The sequence below is a fragment of the Pelobates fuscus genome, chromosome 2, assembly GCF_036172605.1.
Source record: "Pelobates fuscus isolate aPelFus1 chromosome 2, aPelFus1.pri, whole genome shotgun sequence".
Taxonomy (NCBI): domain Eukaryota; kingdom Metazoa; phylum Chordata; class Amphibia; order Anura; family Pelobatidae; genus Pelobates; species Pelobates fuscus.
In genome coordinates, this window is record NC_086318.1 from 5,263,773 (window position 1) to 5,291,370 (window position 27,598).

Below are 27,598 nucleotides of genomic sequence, written 5' to 3' on the forward strand. Positions count from 1 at the left end.
ATCCAGCAGTCTCGACAGACAGACAGAGGGCAGATCCAGCAGTCTCGACAGACAGACAGAGGGCAGATCCAGCAGTCTCGACAGACAGACAGACGGCAGATCCAGCAGTCTCGACAGACAGACAGACAGAGGGCAGATCCAGCAGATCCAGCAGTCTCGACAGACAGAGGGCAGATACAGCAGTCTCGACAGACAGACAGAGGGCAGATACAGCAGTCTCGACAGACAGACAGACGGCAGATACAGCAGTCTCGACAGACAGACAGAGGGCAGATACAGCAGTCTCGACAGACAGACAGAGGGCAGATACAGCAGTCTCGACAGACAGAGGGCAGATACAGCAGTCTCGACAGACAGAGGGCAGATACAGCAGTCTCGACAGACAGACAGACGGCAGATACAGCAGTCTCGACAGACAGACAGACGGCAGATACAGCAGTCACCAAAGCCAACATGTGAAACCCTTTCTCTAAAGAAAAGACAGGCTAATAGGGTTATCCACATGTGGATTAACGTGAATTGCACATTTTGGGGAACAACAGCTTAAAGAAACAAATAAATCGCTGAGTGGACTAACTTTTAAGTTCGGCTCTCGAAGTCTCAGATTTGAAATTTTATTTAAATGCCCTTCAATTTAGCAAATAACCCTCTCAGTCTGTAGATATAAAAACAAAAGGTGCGTGCTTACGTTTTTGCCGCACGTCTCCGGGGACGCCCACTTGGGGTCACTTCCTGTTCCTTACTGCCTGTGTCACTGTCGCCAGCGGCACTCTGCTCCTTGGGAACCGAAGCTTCTAGTCCCTGACTTAATCGGATACTAAGGAGTTCAGCCTTGGATTTACGGCCTCGCTTCTTTGGGATTTTGGAAGGTGGTGTAAAGAGGCTGGAGCTCGGCGGCTCGATCTCTGGCATACTTGGCAGACTAGAAGAGGGGGGCTCTGCCAAAGATACTGGCAGGACAGGGGATGGGGGTATAACATCAGCTTTGTGCTTCTGGAATCGTCCCCGTTTCCTTTTTAGGTTGGATGACTGAACAATGGAAGTCTGAGTCTCATTAACAGATATGAAACCTCCGCAACCTGGATACAAAGAAAAGAAGGGAGTGAGGACACTGTGCCAGAGGTATAATAATAATATACAGATATAAGAATATATATATATACACACATAAATAGTGTTTCTTGGCACTCACCCTTTCATGTGTATAGTTCAATTTAGCCTGGGTGCAATCCCACGTTGAAAATATATAAACAGAAATAAAGAGATGCACTCCAAGGACTTGGTAGATGAAAAAAGGGGTAGTTTATTCCAATAGGTATAGCATTAAAAAATAGCCAACGTTTCGGTCCTTGAGAAAGACCTGAATGGGTTGAAACGTCGGCTATTTTTTAATGCTATACCTATTGGAATAAACTACCCCTTTTTTCATCTACCAAGTCCTTGGAGTGCATATATATATATATATATTTATTAAGGCAGTTTGGCCTGTATTTGTGGGAGGGGCTTAAATGAATTCACTCCCCTATATAAGGGACACATTTCGCCCTGACTCATTTCGCTTGAGGTCAGCATCTGAATGATTTCTACTTCAGAGCTGTGTCAGGAATCCAGCCACAGGCTTTTCCGACCTACCACCTTCTTTCTTCAATCCATCGCCGTGGATGGTGCCCAAGTGACTCACAAACCGTAAGTCGACCTACCCGTTACGCCAGGCATCAGTCCCACGGCACCATGCATGGGTCAGGTCCTCACTTTACGGCTGCATTTTGTCTAAGTCTGTTCTAAAACCATTGCATGTTCATGCATATCATTCGTTTAAACCCCCTACCGGTCTTTGGGTGTACTACAGGATTCTTAGACATTATTGCATTTCATGTACAAACCAACGAACCACCGCATTTTTCACCTACACACTGACCCCTATTGGTCATTCAGTGTACTACAGGCTTCTTAGACGTTTTTTGCATTTTCATGAACAAACCAATAAACCCCTGCATTTTCGCCTACACACTGACCCCTACTGGTCTTTTGGTGTACTACAGGCTTCTTAGACATCGCATTTCATGTACAAAGGCTTCTTAGACATCGCATTTAATGTACAAATCAATGAACCACTGCATTTGCGCCTACACACTGACCCCTACCGGTCATTCAGTATACTACAGGCTTCTCAGACATTATCGCATTTCATGTACAAACCAACGAACCACGGCATTTTCGCCTACATGCTGACCCCTACCGGTCAATCGGTATACTACAGGCTTCTCAGACTTTATTTCACTTCATAAGCAAACAAACTAACTACAGCATTTTCGCTTTTATACTGACTCCTATCTGTCAAACGGTAGGATTAAAGGGTATTTTAACATACAATCAGCATTTCTGACCCCTACTGGTCAACAGCAAAACTGTCTTCACATGTCATATACAATTTACCAGCCAATATAAATTACACAGAAGATTGTTTTAAACATAACCATAAACCATAAATTAAACTCCAGCATGGGCTCAACTTCAGGTTTAATTCACAATAATTTACATTTTACATCAAGACCAACAGTGGTTCTATCAACACTGCCAGCTACAGGTCTGTCAAGTACATTGACAATTTTCATGGGGTTTTACAAACACCAAAACACTGCCACCTATAGGTCAACAGACAAACAACATTTCACATACCAATCAGTATCCAACTACACTGCCACCTATAGGGCACTCGGCAGATCTCCAGTGCACTGGCATTTTGCAACACCATGTTCACTGACCCCTACCATTCAATAAGACATCCAACAATTCACATAGCAAGCACTATATCAACATCTGGTATAAATACATATATTATTACACAATAGCAGACACATCTGTATATACGTAACTGGTAATATAGTTCACATACATTTTTCACAGCACGCTGCTCACACAACAGACTTTCCCCTAGCAAGAGGACATACAACATACAAGGTGGGGACAGACCACTTTTTCACTTGCATACGGCACTTAATGGGTTAAGATTGATACATATTTAACCAGTATGGTTACGATGTTTAATATTTACACATCACGGCACTTTACTTTTCACATATACTGTACGTATTAAGATAAGCTTGGTCTATGCCATATGGTTTTATCCATTCAGGTTACAGTTACTACTAAAAAACCTATACGGATTGTCTGGTTCAATACCATACTACCAAGTTCATACACCTGCTCATGTAGTTATCCATCTCTTACCTTCCCTGGAATAGTAATAGTGTACTGGCAATTAGGGTTCTAGGGCCCAATAGGTATTACCCCCTTTTTTCTCTGCATTATGCTTTGGTTAGTGGTCCCGCGAGGCCAACACCCCGCCTCATACTCAGAGGCATACATCCCTCGGGCCACTCGTGAGCTAGCCGCCTCACATTGTATCATAGAGAGGGCCTCACCTGTCACTCCCCTTCCTATTTTCTGGTTACTGTCACCGAGAGGCCAACATCCTGCCACAACGTTCGGTGGCCACACAAAATCCCCTCGTGCCAAGCATAGAGAGAGCCTCTCAAGCCACTTGGCAACTAGCAGGGCCTCACCAGTCACCAAAGAACACCAAGCCTAATCGTTTCGCCTTACGGCTTAGCTAGCAAGCCAGTACAAAACCCCTGGGTACAAATAATAATTGCAATCTTTATTGTTATTTAAGTATTTCTCAAAGAGATGGTGAAGAATCTCCTCTTCCTAGCACCCCGGCTAGAATTGATACACCTTCAAGCAGAGGAGATGTTTCAAGTCCAGCAGCAATCAGATCCTGGACGATCCCACACATTACCACCGACCTAAGGAGGTGACAAATCCCCTACCCTGCTACAGCAAGGAAAGCAGAGTTATTCAAACTCCTCCATACATCAACGGACAACTCGGAGGCAGGGGAAGGCCCAGCTACACCAACTCAGGTGACACCCAGGCTATGCTAGCCTCACTCATAAACTCATGAGTCAAAAAATTTGACAGACTGGCAATCTCGAGTTGGTCACCACAGCCCTCACAAGGCTGGGCCTCACGCTACTGTACAACCAGCACCAACCGAAACTCGGTTACCTGGTACAATCAATTCTTAGGACACACAAGACGTTAACCCTGCACGTATGATCCCAGCACATTGGGGAAGAAAGGCATATATATGTATGATGATGTAACTGTGATGGTCAGATCCTGTCAGGATATTTATATCGGCAGACATTTTGTGCTATGATAGAAATTAAAAGTGTATATTTTGCCTGAGTCACTTTGAACAGAGCAGACTCCATTTTGGATTTCAAGCTAACAAAGACACAAATTTCTATCCTTTCTGTGACTAACCTAGCCGGAGCTAAAGAATGCATTGTATATACAAACCAAGTGATAAGCAGTAAAATAGGGGGATGGATGCTCTGCCTAGATGTTAATGGAATAGAAATAATTATAAACCCAGACAGTGACAGAGAAGATTAGTAATTAATTTTACAAGGTCCCATTGTAATTTAGGGGTCACATTTAGTTAATACTTGTCATTTTTAGGAATTACTACAGAAAATGTTGACACCATGTCTGGAGAAAACCCTTTGAACTGACAAGTAAACTTAAAGGACCACTCTAGTGCCAGGAAAACATACTCGTTTTTCTGGCACTAGAGTACCCTGAGGGTGCCCCCACCCTCAGGGACCCCCTCCCGCCGGGCTCTGGAGAGAGGAAGGGGTTAAACTTACCTCTTTTTCCAGCGCCGGGCGGGGAGCTTTCCTCCTCCTCTCCATCTTGATCGCGACGTCATCGGCTGAATGCGCATGCGCGGCAGGAGCCGCGCTCGCATTCAGCCGGTCGCATAGGAAAGCATTTACAATGCTTTCCTATGGACGCTTGCGTGCTCTCACTGTGATTTTCACAGTGAGAAGCACGCAAGCGCCTCTAGCGGCTGTCAATGAGACAGCCACTAGAGGATTTGGAGGCTGGATTAACCCTCATTATAAACATAGCGGTTTCTCTGAAACTGCTATGTTTATAAAAAAAAAGGGTTAATCCTAGAGGTACCTGGCACCCAGACCACTTCATTAAGCTGAAGTCGTCTGGGTGCCTAGAGTGGTCCTTTAAGTTATAATAACCATAAAGATAAGCTAAATAACGTCAGAATAGCTACCAAAAAAACTCTTTCCTGGATAGGAATGTTTAGTGGGATGAGACTGCCCTCTATAGACCAAATACTTAAATTGCTATCTGGAAGGTAACCACACCTCCAGTTTTCTATTGGTCTATCACCTAGTGACGAACAGAGATTTTTTCCCTTTAAAAAGTAAGCATTGGAGTAAGCAAGGGGAGGAGAAAGACAAGAAGTAAGGAGCAAGTGAGTCAGAGCGAGAAAGAGACCCATGACAAACATTCCTTGAAACTTAGCTACCTGAGAACATCTCTTTAACTGGTAAATATGCTGGTTTCATTTAATTAATCTAAATTAATAGCGTGATATATGACTGGATAAATCACGGTCAGATTTCGATATTTGGAAATCTTAGTTAACTAAAGAATATATAGTTATAACCATTCCATTCTGCAGGTGGAATTAGAATAAATATATATTAATGTGACATATCACATGTTAGCATATCGTGATATTTATCCAGGTGTATTGATTTGCTCTAAAATAAGAAAATATCTGTTTAGGCAAGTTAAAATTTCAGCTTCTAGAATCTGGTAGATTATTTTTATTGGATGGTTCCAGGAAATGACTAATGAGCTGGTTAAGATGTTGTGTTAATTAACCCCTTAAGGACCAAACTTCCGGAATAAAAAGGGAATCATGACATGTCACACATGTCATGTGTCCTTAAGGGGTTAAAATTACATGAAATAGGATAATATATGCCTAGAAGGACCTAACCAGCATTGAAAGGGTTATTCTAACTGCTAGCTAAAGTTTTATGACCTTTCGCTGCGATCTGTGAAAGAAAGTTTTTCTTTGTCTCTGAAGTACCGTCATAAATCTTGTTTGACAATTGCTGTGTTAACCATTGGAATGTATTGTCATTGTATGCATACTGATGTTATACTAAATATTCATTGATTATTGTTACACATGTTACATAGTATTATTTAAATAGTCACAATAAATTGTATCTATTTTTATAACAAATTGTGATTTTTATTTATATGGAATACATTTCACTTACACGATAACCAATCTTTGGGATACGAGAATTGAAATGGTGGGCAATTCTCAACTATTTACTATTATCATCCTATAAATATCGCCACAATCCAGGGATTCCAGGTAAATCTGAACCTCACTTACAGTCAGCATAACAGAACCATTGGCTGTAAACACACTCATAGCCAAGATATGCAGAGGGGTCTTCCAATCTCCACCATTTACAGCATGGCACCAAACACAAACACATTGGTATTGTCACAAGGAAATCTTCCCTTAAACAAAGAGTAACCATAGTAACCATAGACCTCTGCTACCCTAAGCCTCATACCCTCCGAGGAGTTTCCTTACTATACAACACCATTGATCTACCTTTACAGCTATCACTCAAGCGTGGGTTGAAGCTTGGTTAAGTAAGACCAATATCATCAATGCAGTAAACGGCTACCATCTACCCTACACACTGGCACTTACATGGCATAAAATGGGCAATCCTTTCCCCTCTCAACTTTCGGGCTACAGATTAGCCTACTATCGATATTCGCAGATACTCTATGCTGGTTATGATAACATATCCAGAGGCCTTACAGTCATACACTATCTAGAAGACTTCTTGTTGATCAAATATAACATATTTTTCGCTAGAAGCCTCACGGCAGCTTAGTCTGGTTGACCACTTGGGCGTCCCAGTACCCCATAAGAAACAGAAGGCCCAGACACTATCATCACATTACTGGGCATACGACTTGAGTCAGCATCCATACACGCAAGTTACCACAAGACAAATAGGGAACATTCAACTACATCAATCACTACCACCTGCTTAGTACTTACAACTGCAAGGAACTACAATCCCTACCAGGTTCCTTAATTTTGCCATGCCAATCATACCACAAGACCACGCTTTCACATCCAGAGTACTTTCCCCTTTTTTCCACACTTCCAACATGACGATCAGAGGATGTCCCTAGACACCCCAGCAACAGCAGACCTGCACATGGGGGGGGGGGGGGCCGTATCGTCGGCCTCGGCACACCACAACCGACTTGCTCCCTTTATACTATCCTACGCTTATGCTGGATCCTTACTCCATATACGGCTATTTGCCCCTTACACAAGTATTAAGGCAGTTTGGCTTAAATTGATTCACTCCCCTATATAAGGGACACCCCTTACCTGACTCATATCGCTTAAGGTCAGCATCAGAATGACCCTCCCACCCACATATACATATATATATATATATATATATATATATATATATATATATATTATATATAAATATATATATATATATATATATATATATATATAGGGATAATAATATAATAAAAGAACAGGGGCAGTGAGGACGCATTGCTATAGGGATAATATAAGAGAGAACAGGGGCAGTGGGGACGCAGTGCTATAGGGATAATAATATAATAAGAAAGAACAGGGGCAGGGAGGACGCAGTGCTATAGGGATAATAATATAATAAGAAAGAACAGGGGCAGTGAGGACGCATTGCTATAGGGATAATATAAGAGAGAACAGGGGCAGTGGGGACGCAGTGCTATAGGGATAATAATATAATAAGAAAGAACAGAGGCAGGGAGGACGCAGTGCTATAGGGATAATAATATAATAAGAAAGAACAGGGGCAGTGAGGACGCAGTGCTATAGGGATAATAATAATATAAGAAAGAACAGGGGCAGTGAGGACGCAGTGCTATAGGGATAATAATATAATAAGAAAGAACAGGGGCAGTGAGGACGCAGTGCTATAGGGATAATAATATAATAAGAAAGAACAGGGGCAGGGAGGACGCAGTGCTATAGGGATAATATAATAAGAAAGAACAGGGGCAGGGAGGACGCAGTGCTATAGGGATAATAATATAATAAGAAAGAACAGGGGCAGTGAGGACGCAGTGCTATAGGGATAATAATAATATAAGAAAGAACAGGGGCAGTGAGGACGCAGTGCTATAGGGATAATAATATAATAAGAAAGAACAGGGGCAGTGAGGACGCAGTGCTATAGGGATAATAATATAATAAGAAAGAACAGGGGCAGGGAGGACGCAGTGCTATAGGGATAATATAATAAGAAAGAACAGGGGCAGGGAGGACGCAGTGCTATAGGGATAATAATATAATAAGAAAGAACAGGGGCAGTGAGGACGCAGTGCTATAGGGATAATAATATAATAAGAAAGAACAGGGGCAGTGAGGACGCAGTGCTATAGGGATAATAATATAATAAGAAAGAACAGGGGCAGTGAGGACGCAGTGCTATAGGGATAATAATATAATAGAACAGGGGCAGGGAGGACGCAGTGCTATAGGGATAATAATATAATAAGAAAGAACAGGGGCAGTGAGGACGCAGTGCTATAGGGATAATAATATAATAGAACAGGGGCAGTGGGGACGCAGTGCTATAGGGATAATATAATAAGAAAGAACAGGGGCAGTGGGGACGCAGTGCTATAGGGATAATAATATAATAAGAAAGAACAGGGGCAGTGAGGACGCAGTGCTATAGGGATAATAATATAATAAGAAAGAACAGGGGCAGTGGGGACGCAGTGCTATAGGGATAATATAATAAGAAAGAACAGGGGCAGTGAGGACGCAGTGCTATAGGGATAATAATATAATAAGAAAGAACAGGGGCAGTGAGGACGCAGTGCTATAGGGATAATAATATAATAAGAGAGAACAGGGGCAGGGAGGACGCAGTGCTATAGGGATAATATAAGAGAGAACAGGGGCAGTGGGGACGCAGTGCTATAAGGATAATAATATAATAAGAGAGAACAGGGGCAGTGAGGACGCAGTGCTATAGGGATAATAATATAATAAGAAAGAACAGGGGCAGTGAGGACGCAGTGCTATAGGGATAATAATATAATAAGAAAGAACAGGGGCAGTGAGGACGCAGTGCTATAGGGATAATAATATAATAAGAGAGAACAGGGGCAGGGAGGACGCAGTGCTATAGGGATAATAATATAAGAAAGAACAGGGGCAGTGGGGACGCAGTGCTATAGGGATAATAATATAATAAGAAAGAACGGGGCAGGGAGGACGCAGTGCTATAGGGATAATAATATAAGAAAGAACGGGCAGTGGGGACGCAGTGCTATAGGGATAATAATATAATAAGAAAGAACAGGGGCAGTGGGGACGCAGTGCTATAGGGATAATAATATAATAAGAAAGAACAGGGGCAGTGAGGACGCAGTGCTATAGGGATAATAATATAATAAGAAAGAACAGGGGCAGTGAGGACGCAGTGCTATAGGGATAATATAATAAGAAAGAACAGGGGCAGTGAGGACGCAGTGCTATAGGGATAATAATATAATAAGAAAGAACAGGGGCAGTGGGGACGCAGTGCTATAGGGATAATAATATAAGAAAGAACAGGGGCAGGGAGGACGCAGTGCTATAGGGATAATAATATAATAAGAGAGAACAGGGGCAGGGAGGACGCAGTGCTATAGGGATAATAATATAATGAGAGAACAGGGGCAGGGAGGACGCAGTGCTATAGGGATAATAATATAATAAGAAAGAACAGGGGCAGTGAGGACGCAGTGCTATAGGGATAATATAGTAAGAAAGAACAGGGGCAGTGGGGACGCAGTGCTATAGGGATAATAATATAATAAGAAAGAACAGGGGCAGGGAGGACGCAGTGCTATAGGGATAATATAATAAGAAAGAACAGGGGCAGTGAGGACGCAGTGCTATAGAGATAAAAATATAATAAGAAAGAACAGGGGCAGGGAGGACGCAGTGCTATAGGGATAATAATATAATAAGAAAGAACAGGGGCAGTGAGGACGCAGTGCTATAGGGATAATAATATAATAAGAAAGAACAGGGGCAGTGAGGACGCAGTGCTATAGGGATAATAATATAATAAGAGAGAACAGGGGCAGGGAGGACGCAGTGCTATAGGGATAATATAAGAGAGAACAGGGGCAGTGAGGACGAGGTGCTATAGGGATAATATAATAAGAAAGAACAGGGGCAGTGAGGACGCAGTGCTATAGGGATAAAAATATAAGAAAGAACAGGGGCAGGGAGGACGCAGTGCTATAGGGATAATAATATTATAAGAAAGAACAGGGGCAGTGAGGACGCAGTGCTATAGGGATAATATAATAAGAAAGAACAGGGGCAGTGGGGACGCAGTGCTATAGGGATAATATAATAAGAAAGAACAGGGGCAGTGGGGACGCAGTGCTATAGGGATAATAATATAATAAGAAAGAACAGGGGCAGTGAGGACGCATTGCTATAGGGATAATATAAGAGAGAACAGGGGCAGGGAGGACGCAGTGCTATAGGGATAGTAATATAATAAGAAAGAACAGGGGCAGTGGGGACGCAGTGCTATAGGGATAATATAATAAGAAAGAACAGGGGCAAGGAGGACGCAGTGCTATAGGGATAATAATATAATAAGAAAGAACAGGGGCAGTGGGGACGCAGTGCTATAGGGATAATATAAGAGAGAACAGGGGCAGTGGGGACGCAGTGCTATAGGGATAATAATATAATAAGAAAGAACAGGGGCAGTGAGGACGCAGTGCTATAGGGATAATAATATAATAAGAGAGAACAGGGGCAGGGAGGACGCAGTGCTATAGGGATAATAATATAATAAGAAAGAACAGGGGCAGTGAGGACGCAGTGCTATAGGGATAATAATATAATAAGAAAGAACAGGGGCAGTGAGGACGCAGTGCTATAGGGATAATAATATAATAAGAAAGAACAGGGGCAGTGAGGTCGCAGTGCTATAGGGATAATAATATAATAAGAAAGAACAGGGGCAGTGGGGACGCAGTGCTATAGGGATAATAATATAATAAGAAAGAACAGGGGCAGTGGGGACGCAGTGCTATAGGGATAATAATATAATAAGAAAGAACAGGGGCAGTGAGGACGCAGTGCTATAGGGATAATAATAATATAAGAAAGAAAGGGGGCAGTGAGGACGCAGTGCTATAGGGATAATAATATAATAAGAAAGAACAGGGGCAGTGAGGACGCAGTGCTATAGGGATAATAATATAATAAGAGAGAACAGGGGCAGTGCCACACTCTGGGTCACGTTCTGAGGGCAGGTTGAACAGAGAATCCCTTCTTTAAACATGCCTGTTGCTGGCACTACTTGAAGAATTGCACATACCAGAGTCTAGAACACAGCTGCCCTTATTGTCAGAGGCGGACTGAACAGAGATGGGTCTCACTGCCTCAGGAAGGGTGGGGGGATTAAATTCTGAATCGTCTTTTCCAAGAACCATTGTATTGTCAGCGGTGTGCTCCAATGCAGCTGCAGCGGGGTCCTTCAACATCCCCCCATTCACATCCCAAGGTGCTGCATCTGGAGGGAAAGATCTTTCATCACCGTACGCATATAAATACATACACACACACACACATATATATATATATATTAAAAATGAGCACCTGGATCGTAAATTTTAAATCTCCATTATACACACTGCATGGGATCCCATTGTACACACTGCATGGGGTCCCAGGGTCCCCATTATACACACACACACTGCATGGGATCCCAGGGCCCCCATTATACACACACACACACACACTGCATGGGATCCCAGGGCCCCCATTATACACACACTGCATGGGATACCAGAGCCCCCATTATACACACTGCATGGGATCCCAGAGCCCCCATTATACACACTGCATGGGATCCCAGGGCCCCCATTATACACACACTGCATGGGATCCCAGGGCCCCCATTATACACACACTGCATGGGATCCCAGGGCCCCCATTATACACACACACTCTGCATGGGATCCCAGGGCCCCCATTATACACACACACTCTGCATGGGATCCCAGGGCCCCCATTATACACACACACTCTGCATGGGATCCCAGGGCCCCCATTATACACACACACTCTGCATGGGATCCCAGGGCCCCCATTATACACACACACACACACACACACTGCATGGGATCCCAGGGCCCCCATTATACACACACAAAGATCTTTCATCACCGTACGCATATAAATACATACACACACACATATATATATTAAAAATGAGCACCTGGATCGTAAATTTTAAATCTCCATTATACACACTGCATGGGATCCCATTGTACACACTGCATGGGGTCCCAGGGCCCCCATTATACACACACACTGCATGGGATCCCAGGGTCCCCATTATACACACACACTGCATGGGATCCCAGGGCCCCCATTATACACACACACTGCATGGGATCCCAGGGCCCCCATTATACACACACACTGCATGGGATCCCAGGGCCCCCATTATACACACACACTGCATGGGATCCCAGGGCCCCCATTATACACACTGCATGGGATCCCAGGGCCCCCATTATACACACTGCATGGGATCCCAGGGCCCCCATTATACACACTGCATGGGATCCCAGGGCCCCCATTATACACACTGCATGGGATCCCATTATACACACACTGCATGGGATCCCAGGGCCCCCATTATACACACACTGCATGGGATCCCAGGGCCCCCATTATACACACACACTGCATGGGATCCCAGGGCCCCCATTATACACACACACTGCATGGGATCCCAGGGCCCCCATTATACACACACTGCATGGGATCCCAGGGCCCCCATTATACACACACACTGCATGGGATCCCAGGGCCCCCATTATACACACACTGCATGGGATCCCAGGGCCCCCATTATACACACACTGCATGGGATCCCAGGGCCCCCATTATACACACACTGCATGGGATCCCAGGGCCCCCATTATACACACACTGCATGGGATCCCAGGGCCCCCATTATACACACACTGCATGGGATCCCAGGGCCCCCATTATACACACACTGCATGGGATCCCAGGGCCCCCATTATACACACACACTGCATGGGATCCCAGGGCCCCCATTATACACACTGCATGGGATCCCATTATACGCACTGCATGGGATCCCAGAGTCCCATTATACGCACTGTATGGGATCCCATTATACGCACTGCATGGGATCCCAGAGTCCCATTATACGCACTGTATGGGATCCCATTATACACACTGCATGGGATCCCAGGGCCCCCATTATACACACACTGCATGGGATCCCAGGGTCCCATTATACGCACTGCATGGGATCCCAGGGCCCCCATTATACACACACTGCATGGGATCCCAGGGCCCCCGTTATACACACTGCATGGGATCCCAGGGCCCCCGTTATACACACTGCATGGGATCCCAGGGCCCCCATTATACACACTGCATGGGATCCCAGGGCCCCCATTATACACACTGCATGGGATCCCAGGGCCCCCATTATACACACTGCATGGGATCCCAGGGCCCCCATTATACACACTGCATGGGATCCCAGGGCCCCCATTATACACACTGCATGGGATCCCAGGGCCCCCATTATACACACTGCATGGGATCCCAGGGCCCCCATTATACACACTGCATGGGATCCCAGGGCCCCCATTATACACACACACTGCATGGGATCCCAGGGCCCCCATTATACACACTGCATGGGATCCCAGGGTTCCCATTATACACACTGCATGGGATCCCATTATACACACACACACACTGCATGGGATCCCAGGGCCCCCATTATACGCACACTGCATGGGATCCCATTATACGCACACTGCATGGGATCCCAGGGTCCCATTATACGCACACTGCATGGGATCCCATTATACACACTGCATGGGATCCCAGGGTCACCATTATACTCCCAGTTCCCCCCTCCCCCATTATACTCCCAGCCCCCCCTCCCCCATTATACTCCCAGCCCCCCTCCCCCATTATACTCCCAGCCCCCCCTCCCCCATTATACTCCCAGCCCCCCTCCCCCATTATACTCCCAGCCCCCCCTCCCATTATACTCCCAGCCCCCCCTCCCATTATACCCCCAGCCCCCCTTCCCATTATACCCCCAGCCCCCCTCCCATTATACTCCCAGCCCCCCCTCCCCCCCATTATACTCCCAGACCCCCTCCCCCCATTTTCCTCCCAGCCCACTCCCTCCCCCCCATTATACTCCCAGCCCACTCCGTCCCCCCCATTATACTCCCAGCCCTCCCCCATTATACTCCCAGCCCCCATTATACTCCCAGCCCCCCTCCCTCCCCCATTATACTCCCAGACCCCCTCCCTCCCCCCCATTATACTCCCAGACCCCCTCCCTCCCCCCATTATACTCCCAGACCCCCTCCCTCCCCCCATTATACTCCCAGCCCTCCTCCCTCCCCCCATTATACTCCCAGCCCTCCCCCATTATACTCCCAGCCCCCCCCCATTATACTCCCAGCCCCCCCCATTATACTCCCAGCCCCCCCCATTATACTCCCAGCCCCCCCTCCCTCCCCCCCATTATACTCCCAGCCCCCCTCCCTCCCCCCATTATACTCCCAGCCCCCCTCCCTCCCCCCATTATACTCCCAGCCTCCCCTCCCCCCCATTATACTCCCAGCCTCCCCTCCCCCCCCATTATACTCCCAGCCTCCCCTCCCCCCCCCATTATACTCCCAGCCTCCCCTCCCCCCCCATTATACTCCCAGCCTCCCCTCCCCCCCATTATACTCCCAGCCTCCCCTCACTCCCCCCCCCATTATACTCCCAGCCTCCCCCCCATTATACTCCCAGCCCCCCCCATTATACTCCCAGCCCCCCCTCCCTCCCTCCCTCCCCCCATTATACTCCCAGCCCCCCTCCCTCCCCCCATTATACTCCCAGCCCCCCCCATTATACTCCCAGCCCCCCTCCCTCCCCCCATTATACTCCCAGCCCCCCCATTATACTCCCAGCCCCCCCTCCCTCCCCCCCTTATACTCCTAGCCCCCCCCCCCTTATACTCCCAGCCCCCCCCCCCTCATACTCCCAGCCCCCCCCCCCCTCATACTCCCAGCCCCCCCCCCCCTCATACTCCCAGCCCCCCCCCCCTCATACTCCCAGCCCCCCCCTCATACTCCCAGCCCCCCCCCCCCCCTCATACTCCCAGCCCCCCCCCCTCATACTCCCAGCCCCCCCAGAGTCCCATTATACGCATGGGATCCCAGAGTCCCATTATACGCACTGTATGGGATCCCATTATACACACTGCATGGGATCCCAGGGCCCCCATTATACACACACTGCATGGGATCCCAGGGTCCCATTATACGCACTGCATGGGATCCCAGGGCCCCCATTATACACACACTGCATGGGATCCCAGGGCCCCCGTTATACACACTGCATGGGATCCCAGGGCCCCCGTTATACACACTGCATGGGATCCCAGGGCCCCCATTATACACACTGCATGGGATCCCAGGGCCCCCATTATACACACTGCATGGGATCCCAGGGCCCCCATTATACACACTGCATGGGATCCCAGGGCCCCCATTATACACACTGCATGGGATCCCAGGGCCCCCATTATACACACTGCATGGGATCCCAGGGCCCCCATTATACACACTGCATGGGATCCCAGGGCCCCCATTATACACACACACTGCATGGGATCCCAGGGCCCCCATTATACACACACACTGCATGGGATCCCAGGGCCCCCATTATACACACTGCATGGGATCCCAGGGTTCCCATTATACACACTGCATGGGATCCCATTATACACACACACACACACTGCATGGGATCCCAGGGCCCCCATTATACGCACACTGCATGGGATCCCATTATACGCACACTGCATGGGATCCCAGGGTCCCATTATACGCACACTGCATGGGATCCCATTATACACACTGCATGGGATCCCAGGGTCACCATTATACTCCCAGTTCCCCCCTCCCCCATTATACTCCCAGCCCCCCCTCCCCCATTATACTCCCAGCCCCCCTCCCCCATTATACTCCCAGCCCCCCCTCCCCCATTATACTCCCAGCCCCCCTCCCCCATTATACTCCCAGCCCCCCCTCCCATTATACTCCCAGCCCCCCCTCCCATTATACCCCCAGCCCCCCTTCCCATTATACCCCCAGCCCCCCTCCCATTATACTCCCAGCCCCCCCTCCCCCCCATTATACTCCCAGACCCCCTCCCCCCATTTTCCTCCCAGCCCACTCCCTCCCCCCCATTATACTCCCAGCCCACTCCGTCCCCCCCATTATACTCCCAGCCCTCCCCCATTATACTCCCAGCCCCCATTATACTCCCAGCCCCCCTCCCTCCCCCATTATACTCCCAGACCCCCTCCCTCCCCCCCATTATACTCCCAGACCCCCTCCCTCCCCCCATTATACTCCCAGACCCCCTCCCTCCCCCCATTATACTCCCAGCCCTCCTCCCTCCCCCCATTATACTCCCAGCCCTCCCCCATTATACTCCCAGCCCCCCCCCATTATACTCCCAGCCCCCCCCCATTATACTCCCAGCCCCCCCCCATTATACTCCCAGCCCCCCCCCATTATACTCCCAGCCCCCCCTCCCTCCCCCCCATTATACTCCCAGCCCCCCTCCCTCCCCCCATTATACTCCCAGCCCCCCTCCCTCCCCCCATTATACTCCCAGCCTCCCCTCCCCCCCATTATACTCCCAGCCTCCCCTCCCCCCCCATTATACTCCCAGCCTCCCCTCCCCCCCCCATTATACTCCCAGCCTCCCCTCCCCCCCCATTATACTCCCAGCCTCCCCTCCCCCCCCATTATACTCCCAGCCTCCCCTCCCCCCCATTATACTCCCAGCCTCCCCTCCCCCCCCATTATACTCCCAGCCTCCCCTCCCCCCCCATTATACTCCCAGCCTCCCCTCCCCCCCATTATACTCCCAGCCTCCCCTCACTCCCCCCCCCATTATACTCCCAGCCTCCCCCCCATTATACTCCCAGCCCCCCCCATTATACTCCCAGCCCCCCCTCCCTCCCTCCCTCCCCCCATTATACTCCCAGCCCCCCTCCCTCCCCCCATTATACTCCCAGCCCCCCTCCCTCCCCCCATTATACTCCCAGCCCCCCCCATTATACTCCCAGCCCCCCTCCCTCCCCCATTATACTCCCAGCCCCCCCCATTATACTCCCAGCCCCCCCTCCCTCCCCCCCTTATACTCCTAGCCCCCCCCCCCTTATACTCCCAGCCCCCCCCCTCATACTCCCAGCCCCCCCTCCCTCCCTCCCTCCCCCCATTATACTCCCAGCCCCCCTCCCTCCCCCCATTATACTCCCAGCCCCCCCCATTATACTCCCAGCCCCCCTCCCTCCCCCCATTATACTCCCAGCCCCCCCCATTATACTCCCAGCCCCCCCTCCCTCCCCCCCTTATACTCCTAGCCCCCCCCCCCTTATACTCCCAGCCCCCCCCCTCATACTCCCAGCCCCCCCCCCCTCATACTCCCAGCCCCCCCCCCCTCATACTCCCAGCCCCCCCCCCCTCATACTCCCAGCCCCCCCCCCCCTCATACTCCCAGCCCCCCCCCTCATACTCCCAGCCCCCCCTCCCTCATACTCCCAGCCCCCCCCCCCTCCCTCATACTCCCAGCCCCCCCCCCCCCCTCATACTCCCAGCCCCCCCCCCCCCTCATACTCCCAGCCCCCCCCCCCCTCATACTCCCAGCCCCCCCCCTCATACTCCCAGCCCCCCCTCCCTCATACTCCCAGCCCCCCCCCCCTCCCTCATACTCCCAGCCCCCCCCCCCCCCCCTCATACTCCCAGCCCCCCCCCCCCCTCATACTCCCAGCCCCCCCCCCCCCTCATACTCCCAGCCCCCCCCCCCCCTCATACTCCCAGCCCCCCCCCCCCCCTCATACTCCCAGCCCCCCCCTCATACTCCCAGCCCCCCCCCCCTCATACTCCCAGCCCCCCCCCCCCCCTCATACTCCCAGCCCCCCCCCCCCTCATACTCCCAGCCCCCCCCCCCCCCCCCCTCATACTCCCAGCCCCCCCCCCCCCCCCCCTCATACTCCCAGCCCCCCCCCCCCCCTCATACTCCCAGCCCCCCTCCCTCCCTCCCCTCCCTCCCCCATACTCCCAGCCCCCCCTCCCTCCCCCCCTTATACTCCCAGCCCCCCCCCCTTATACTCCCAGCCCCCCCTCCCTCCCCCCCTTATACTCCCAGCGCCCCCGGTCTCACCCTCGCTGTGCAGTCCGTGTATCAGGCGCTGGGTGGGGGCTGCTCGCTCCCCGGTTTAGGCCCTGGTTCCCGGGTTCCCGGATGTGACGCCTCCGGCAGCTGAATGATGACTGACAACTAATTGCACCCAGGGCCAGGCTCCGCCCATTCAACCTAACCTGCTAGGAGGGAACCAGCCAATCGGCGTCCGGAACAGACCCTGGAGTCCTCTCTGATTGGATGATAGAGCCCAGCAGGTTAGACTGAGCGTGTGGCAGAAACACGTGACCTGTGCCAGCTAGTGTCTCCTGCCCAGACCGCCGCCATCTTGCTGGAGACCAATTCATGGCGGGGGCAGAGCCCAATACAGGAACCTGGACTAGAACCCCCAAACCTGTACTAGAACCCCCAAACCTGGACTGGGGCCCCCAAACCTGGACTAGAACCCCCAAACCTGGACTGGGGCCCCCAAACCTGGAATAGAACCCCCAAACCTGTACTGGGGCCCCTAAACCTGGACTAGGGGCCCCCCAAACCTGGACTAGAACCCCCAAACCTGGACTGGGGCCCCCAAACCTGGACTAGAACCCCCAAACCTGGACTAGAGCCCCCAAACCTGGAATAGAACCCCCAAACCTGTACTGGGGCCCCTAAACCTGGACTAGGGGCCCCCCAAACCTGGACTAGAACCCCCAAACCTGGACTGGGGCCCCCAAACCTGGACTAGAACCCCCAAACCTGGACTGGGGCCCCCAAACCTGGACTAGAACCCCCAAACCTGGACTGGGGCCCCCAAACCTGGACTAGGGGCCCCCCAAACCTGGACTGGCGTCTTGTGGGAGTTTTTTACTTGCTTGAGACCCCATGCTGGGGGTCTGTGTAAATAAGTGGACCACCTGGCCATAATAAAACATTACAGTTGCACCCTTCATTAAGTCTCGACTGATGTTTGGGTTTGCAAATGACGAACCGAGACGATGAGATTTCTTCTCATGACCTGCTTGGATTTCGTGAAATTACGAAACAATGTACTATGCGAATGGGCTATAATCCCTAAGCCATGATCATTTTGGGAGTGTACGAACGAGCGTACTTCATGAAGTACATGAGGGTCGTTTCACCTGGCTTTTCTAGGGAGCGAATGCTCCACCCAGTCGGTAGTTCATATCTCCTGAACGTCGTTCGTCTAGATGGTCAAGAAGTAGAACGGACAGTGGTGCGAACTCCCCCTGGGTTCATTGAGTCACGTGGCCGAAAATAGTTACATGCGTTCGACGACCATGTACTGTTGCCTGTGTTTGTTTGGAGTGGTGCTGCACAGGGGGCCCGGTTGCGCCGTTAAAGCGCCCAGCGCTGACCGGGCCCCCTCACAATCTACATCCATCGGGTGGCCCTGACAGCATGCGCCACCCGATGGACCCCTCCATACGCGGCCCCGGCGGTTTGCCGCGCGGGGCCGGGGCCGCAAATGGTCACGGCGGTACCCAGTCGCAGGAGTACCGCCGGCTCGCACCCGCCCGCCCGGTCGTCAAAACCTGGAAATCCCTACCGCCCACCTGGAATCCTAAAACGCCCACTAGTGGGCGGTAGGGACCAGGTTGACGACCCATGGTATAGAGTATGTGTTGATGCAATAAATGAGATAGATGCAAATAGCAATTGAACACAGACAGAAAAAATAGCTTGTGTCCTCAAGGGGTTAATATGAGTAAACAGAGTGAGTATCAGTTGGTGAATATACTATTTGGATATTAAAGCATTGGGTAGCGTGGCCGAGCGGTCTAAGGCGCTGGATTAAGGCTCCAGTCTCTCCGGGGGCGTGGGTTCGAATCCCACCGCTGCCACAAGTTTTTATATTTACCATTTTTTACTTATAATGAATTCATTCCTTGCTCATGTCTACCGTCAAACTACTAATAATTATTTTACCGTTTTTACCGTTAATACTTAGTATAAAAGTATTTCCAAACAAGTTGTAACAGAGTTTTTAATAAAAGTGTCACTTCCCATACCGGGAGTCGAACCCGGGCCGCCTGGGTGAAAACCAGGAATCCTAACCGCTAGACCATATGGGAGGCTATGAATTCGATGCTTATTGGTGCTTATTGGTACTGTTACTGTAATTGATATCACTGGGAGCTGTGCAATCTGCGAGACAGAAACTGTAAAATGTGAGAAATCTGTTTAATTGGAAGATTATACTGCAATAAATACTTATTGAGAAAATAATTTAAACTATGATAAAAAAAAGTACGATGCGTTGGCCGGGAATCGAACCCGGGTCAACTGCTTGGAAGGCAGCTATGCTCACCACTATACCACCAACGCTGTGATATGGCTAGTGTAACAGAGACTATAGTGTACTCACAGAGCTGGGACTCTGGTTCAAATCTGACAGCATACACTGGGTGTAATTACTATTAACCATTCTATATTCTCAGTCATTATTACACAAATGTATATAATACTGAGTGATTATAATCCACTATATATTATACTGAGTGATTATAATCCCATTATATATTATACTAAGTGATTATAATCCATTATATATTATTCTAAGTGATTATAATCCCATTATATATTATACTAAGTGATTATAATCCCATTATATATTATACTGACTGATTATAATCCATTATATATTATACTGAGTGATTATAATCCATTATATATTATATATTATACTGAGTGATTATAATCCCATTAAATAGTATACTGAGGGATTATAACCCATTATATATTATACTGAGTGATTATAACCTATTATACGTTATACTGAGTGATTATAATCCATTATATTTTATACTGAGTGATTATAATCCATTATATCTTAGACTGAGTGATTATAATCTAATTTCCATATTATAGTGGGTGATTATTATATATTATACTATTATAAATATAGGTTATGCTTAGTGTTTATAATTCTCTATATAAATGATATAAAATGTAATAAAACCAGTTACACTTTCTATGCTGTAAATAAAAATATGTCCTTCGAGCCGGAATTGAACCAGCGACCTAAGGATGTCTGAGTTTCTCTCTACAGTCCTCCGCTCTACCAGCTGAGCTATCGAAGGGACGTTGAAGGGATTTTAAAATGAGTGCCATACATTGTATATTACCTGGCAGGGTACAATGAGGGCAATACATTGTATATTACCTGGCAGGGTACAATGAGTGCCATACATTGTATATTACCTGGCAGGGTATAATGAGGGCAATACATTGTATATTACCTGGCAGGGTATAATGAGTGCAATACATTGTATATTACCTGACAGGGTACAATGAGGGCAATACATTGTATATTACCTGACAGGGTATAATGAGGGCAATACATTGTATATTACCTGGCAGGGTATAATGAGTGCAATACATTGTATATTACCTGACAGGGTACAATGAGGGCAATACATTGTATATTACCTGACAGGGTATAATGAGGGCAATACATTGTATATTACCTGGCAGGGTACAATGAGTGCAATACATTGTATATTACCTTGCAGGGTACAATGAGGGCAATACATTGTATATTACCTGGCAGGGTACAATGAGTGCCATACATTGTATATTACCTGGCAGGGTATAATGAGGGCAATACATTGTATATTACCTGGCAGGGTATAATGAGGGCAATACATTGTATATTACCTGGCAGGGTATAATGAGGGCAATACATTGTATATTACCTGGCAGGGTACAATGAGGGCAATACATTGTATATTACCTGGCAGGGTACAATGAGGGCAATACATTGTATATTACATGGCAGGGTACAATGAGGGCAATACATTGTATATTACCTGGCAGGGTACAATGAGGGCAATACATTGTATATTACATGGCAGGGTATAATGAGGGCAATACATTGTATATTACCTGACAGGGTACAATGAGGGCAATACATTGTATATTACCTGGCAGGGTACAATGAGGGCAATACATTGTATATTACCTGGCAGGGTACAATGAGGGCAATACATTGTATATTACATGGCAGGGTATAATGAGGGCAATACATTGTATATTACCTGACAGGGTACAATGAGGGCAATACATTGTATATTACCTGGCAGGGTATAATGAGGGCAATACATTGTATATTACCTGGCAGGGTATAATGAGGGCAATACATTGTATATTACCTGGCAGGGTACAATGAGGGCAATACATTGTATATTACCTGGCAGGGTACAATGAGGGCAATACATTGTATATTACCTGGCAGGGTACAATGAGGGCAATACATTGTATATTACATGGCGGGGTATAATGAGGGCAATACATTGTATATTACCTGGCAGGGTATAATGAGGGCAATACATTGTATATTACCTGGCAGGGTATAATGAGGGCAATACATTGTATATTACCTGGCAGGGTACAATGAGGGCAATACATTGTATATTACCTGGCAGGGTATAATGAGGGCAATACATTGTATATTACCTGGCAGGGTATAATGAGGGCAATACATTGTATATTACCTGGCAGGGTATAATGAGGGCAATACATTGTATATTACCTGACAGGGTACAATGAGGGCAATACATTGTATATTACCTGGCAGGGTATAATGAGGGCAATACATTGTATATTACCTGGCAGGGTATAATGAGGGCAATACATTGTATATTACCTGGCAGGGTACAATGAGGGCAATACATTGTATATTACCTTGCAGGGTATAATGAGGGCAATACATTGTATATTACATGGCAGGGTATAATGAGGGCAATACATTGTATATTACCTGACAGGGTACAATGAGGGCAATACATTGTATATTACCTGGCAGGGTATAATGAGGGCAATACATTGTATATTACCTGGCAGGGTATAATGAGGGCAATACATTGTATATTACCTGGCAGGGTACAATGAGGGCAATACATTGTATATTACCTGGCAGGGTACAATGAGGGCAATACATTGTATATTACCTGGCAGGGTATAATGAGGGCAATACATTGTATATTACCTGGCAGGGTACAATGAGGGCAATACATTGTATATTACCTGGCAGGGTACAATGAGTGCCATACATTGTATATTACCTGGCAGGGTATAATGAGGGCAATACATTGTATATTACCTGGCAGGGTATAATGAGTGCAATACATTGTATATTACCTGACAGGGTACAATGAGGGCAATACATTGTATATTACCTGACAGGGTATAATGAGGGCAATACATTGTATATTACCTGGCAGGGTACAATGAGTGCAATACATTGTATATTACCTTGCAGGGTACAATGAGGGCAATACATTGTATATTACCTGGCAGGGTACAATGAGTGCCATACATTGTATATTACCTGGCAGGGTATAATGAGGGCAATACATTGTATATTACCTGGCAGGGTATAATGAGGGCAATACATTGTATATTACCTGGCAGGGTATAATGAGGGCAATACATTGTATATTACCTGGCAGGGTACAATGAGGGCAATACATTGTATATTACCTGGCAGGGTACAATGAGGGCAATACATTGTATATTACATGGCAGGGTACAATGAGGGCAATACATTGTATATTACCTGGCAGGGTACAATGAGGGCAATACATTGTATATTACATGGCAGGGTATAATGAGGGCAATACATTGTATATTACCTGACAGGGTACAATGAGGGCAATACATTGTATATTACCTGGCAGGGTACAATGAGGGCAATACATTGTATATTACCTGGCAGGGTACAATGAGGGCAATACATTGTATATTACATGGCAGGGTATAATGAGGGCAATACATTGTATATTACCTGACAGGGTACAATGAGGGCAATACATTGTATATTACCTGGCAGGGTATAATGAGGGCAATACATTGTATATTACCTGGCAGGGTATAATGAGGGCAATACATTGTATATTACCTGGCAGGGTACAATGAGGGCAATACATTGTATATTACCTGGCAGGGTACAATGAGGGCAATACATTGTATATTACCTGGCAGGGTACAATGAGGGCAATACATTGTATATTACATGGCGGGGTATAATGAGGGCAATACATTGTATATTACCTGGCAGGGTATAATGAGGGCAATACATTGTATATTACCTGGCAGGGTATAATGAGGGCAATACATTGTATATTACCTGGCAGGGTACAATGAGGGCAATACATTGTATATTACCTGGCAGGGTATAATGAGGGCAATACATTGTATATTACCTGGCAGGGTATAATGAGGGCAATACATTGTATATTACCTGGCAGGGTATAATGAGGGCAATACATTGTATATTACCTGACAGGGTACAATGAGGGCAATACATTGTATATTACCTGGCAGGGTATAATGAGGGCAATACATTGTATATTACCTGGCAGGGTATAATGAGGGCAATACATTGTATATTACCTGGCAGGGTACAATGAGGGCAATACATTGTATATTACCTTGCAGGGTATAATGAGGGCAATACATTGTATATTACATGGCAGGGTATAATGAGGGCAATACATTGTATATTACCTGACAGGGTACAATGAGGGCAATACATTGTATATTACCTGGCAGGGTATAATGAGGGCAATACATTGTATATTACCTGGCAGGGTATAATGAGGGCAATACATTGTATATTACCTGGCAGGGTACAATGAGGGCAATACATTGTATATTACCTGGCAGGGTACAATGAGGGCAATACATTGTATATTACCTGGCAGGGTATAATGAGGGCAATACATTGTATATTACCTGGCAGGGTATAATGAGTGCAATACATTGTATATTACCTGGCAGGGTATAATGAGGGCAATACATTGTATATTACCTGGCAGGGTATAATGAGGGCAATACATTGTATATTACCTGACAGGGTATAATGAGGGCAATACATTGTATATTACCTGGCAGGGTACAATGAGGGCAATACATTGTATATTACCTGGCAGGGTACAATGAGGGCAATACATTGTATATTACCTGGCAGGGTATAATGAGGGCAATACATTGTATATTACCTGGCAGGGTACAATGAGGGCAATACATTGTATATTACCTGGCAGGGTACAATGAGGGCAATACATTGTATATTACCTGGCAGGGTACAATGAGGGCAATACATTGTATATTACCTGGCAGGGTATAATGAGTGCCATATATTGTATATTACCTGGCAGGGTATAATGAGGGCAATACATTGTATATTACCTGGCAGGGTACAATGAGGGCAATACATTGTATATTACCTGGCAGGGTACAATGAGGGCAATACATTGTATATTACCTGGCAGGGTACAATGAGGGCAATACATTGTATATTACCTGGCAGGGTACAATGAGGGCAAAACATTGTATATTACCTGGCAGCGTATAATGAGGGCAATACATTGTATATTACCTGGCAGGGTATAATGAGGGCAATACATTGTATATTACCTGGCAGGGTATAATAAGGGCAATACATTGTATATTACCTGGTAGGGTACAATGAGGGCAATACATTGTATATTACATGGCAGGGTATAATGAGGGCAATACATTGTATATTACCTGACAGGGTACAATGAGGGCAATATATTGTATATTACCTGGCAGGGTATAATGAGGGCAATACACTGTATATTACCTGACAGGGTATAATGAGGGCAATACACTGTATATTAACTGGTAGGGTACAATGAGGGCAATACACTATATATTACCTGGCAGGGTATAATGAGGGCAATACATTGTATATTACCTGGCAGGGTATAATAAGGGCAATACATTGTATATTACCTGGCAGGGTATAATGAGGGCAATACATTGTATATTACCTGGCGGGGTATAATGAGGGCAATACATTGTATATTACCTGGCAGGGTATAATGAGGGCAATACACTGTATATTAACTGGTAGGGTACAATGAGGGCAATACACTGTATATTACCTGGCAGGGTATAATAAGGGCAATACATTGTATATTACCTGGCAGGGTATAATGAGGGCAATACATTGTATATTACCTGGCGGGGTATAATGAGGGCAATACATTGTATATTACCTGGCAGGGTATAATGAGGGCAATACATTGTATATTACCTGGCAGGGTATAATGAGGGCAATACATTGTATATTACCTGGCAGGGTATAATGAGGGCAATACATTGTGTGGCAAACCTAGCCACTTCTGGACTGTAGTATTAAAGGTTGTCCGTAGGCTGAATATATGCTGTGTATTTTAAACTGTATATGTACCGTATTATGGCCGTTCACATGCTGGCAGCCGTACCCTGCCAGCATACAAATCCCTTTCGTTTGACGAAACACGGCTATCCAGGCCGTTCGCCATACGAATGCGGGCTCCCCAGGTAGACCACCCACTCACCAGTCGTGTGGCACCAATTAACCGATTGCAACAATGTTGCAATCGGTAATTAAGGGCTCTCCTAGGTGGCCGTCGTTCGGCTACCGACCATGCGGCGGTCGGCCATCTTGGATCCTTTGTCTCTGCAGCGGTGTTCGGTCCTCTAGAGCCTGGAACTGAAAACGGCTACTCAATGATCCGAACACCGCTGGACTTCCAGAGTGTTCGGGAGTTCCGCGTTCGGCACATTCTGTTCCCCATAGATGTTCGGTACTTTTAAACCGAACTCAATGTTTTAATGTATTTTTTGCGGCGTTCGGTTAGTTTAGCTGGGATCGGAGCGGTATTCTCACTAAATGTGCCCGCCGACCCCAGCTATCTACCGAACGGTCATTCGTCTAAAAGCGAGTAAAATTGTATAAAATATGGATTTCTATATAAATTGTCGGCTTTGCTACACGAGGGGATAATCCACTTAATCGTCCATTTTAGTGGGAGTATCCCTCTCGTGCAGCAATGCCTGTTGGGATAATTACAATGCCTGATGGGAGAAATCCCCTGTAACATCTGTAAGGAAACCCCTTGCAAGGGGAACTGCATAAATATGGAGGTCTGTGAATAAAGCAAGTTAGTTGACTCCCAAACTGTGTTTCGTCCGGTTATTGGGAGGATTGGGGAATATTGCCGTGCTTTCTGCTCTGACTGTGGATTACCTGAAGATACCAACGGATATCGTGGACTAATATACTGCATTCCGTTACAATTGGTGGCAAGTGACGGGATCCGAACCTTACAGCCGAAAAGCAGCGTTCGTGTAAACTGGAACTACCGAACAAGGAAAGCAAGGGCAATTCGTATGGAGATTGATTATACCATACTGAAACGACAGACTTTAAAAGAGCTACTGGAAGCCAGGGGTAAGATAGCCAGCAACAAATCCAAAGCTGTGCTGATCGCTGAACTGATGGAGGGAGACAGAGCACGCAGCGCTACACCTCCACCAGCCATGGAAGAG

General features: G+C 47.3%; 1 protein-coding gene and 4 non-coding genes across 5 annotated transcripts in view; 1 reads left to right on the forward strand and 4 right to left on the reverse strand.

The window, feature by feature from the left end:
* Window positions 1-18,376, reverse strand: part of GTF3C2 (general transcription factor IIIC subunit 2) — a 118,716-nt gene extending 100,340 nt beyond the window's left edge. The window contains exons 1-3 of the mRNA XM_063441884.1: window positions 18,272-18,376; window positions 11,343-11,537; window positions 689-1,079 (exon numbers count right to left, since the gene is read on the reverse strand). Coding sequence (XP_063297954.1) covers window positions 689-1,079; window positions 11,343-11,508 — 557 coding nt within the window. The 5' untranslated portion in view covers window positions 11,509-11,537; window positions 18,272-18,376. The remainder of the gene's footprint in view (window positions 1-688; window positions 1,080-11,342; window positions 11,538-18,271) is intronic.
* Window positions 18,377-20,012: 1,636 nt separating this feature from the next.
* TRNAL-AAG (transfer RNA leucine (anticodon AAG)) lies at window positions 20,013-20,094 on the forward strand. The gene has a single exon. It is a non-coding gene; the product is annotated as a tRNA-Leu (tRNA).
* Window positions 20,095-20,253: 159 nt separating this feature from the next.
* TRNAE-UUC (transfer RNA glutamic acid (anticodon UUC)) lies at window positions 20,254-20,325 on the reverse strand. The gene has a single exon. It is a non-coding gene; the product is annotated as a tRNA-Glu (tRNA).
* A 181-nt stretch (window positions 20,326-20,506) lies between these two features.
* On the reverse strand, window positions 20,507-20,578 carry TRNAG-UCC (transfer RNA glycine (anticodon UCC)). The gene has a single exon. It is a non-coding gene; the product is annotated as a tRNA-Gly (tRNA).
* A 668-nt stretch (window positions 20,579-21,246) lies between these two features.
* Window positions 21,247-21,333, reverse strand: TRNAY-GUA (transfer RNA tyrosine (anticodon GUA)). Its single transcript is given in 2 exon segments — window positions 21,247-21,282; window positions 21,297-21,333. It is a non-coding gene; the product is annotated as a tRNA-Tyr (tRNA).
* Between the last annotated feature and the right edge of the window lie 6,265 nt (window positions 21,334-27,598).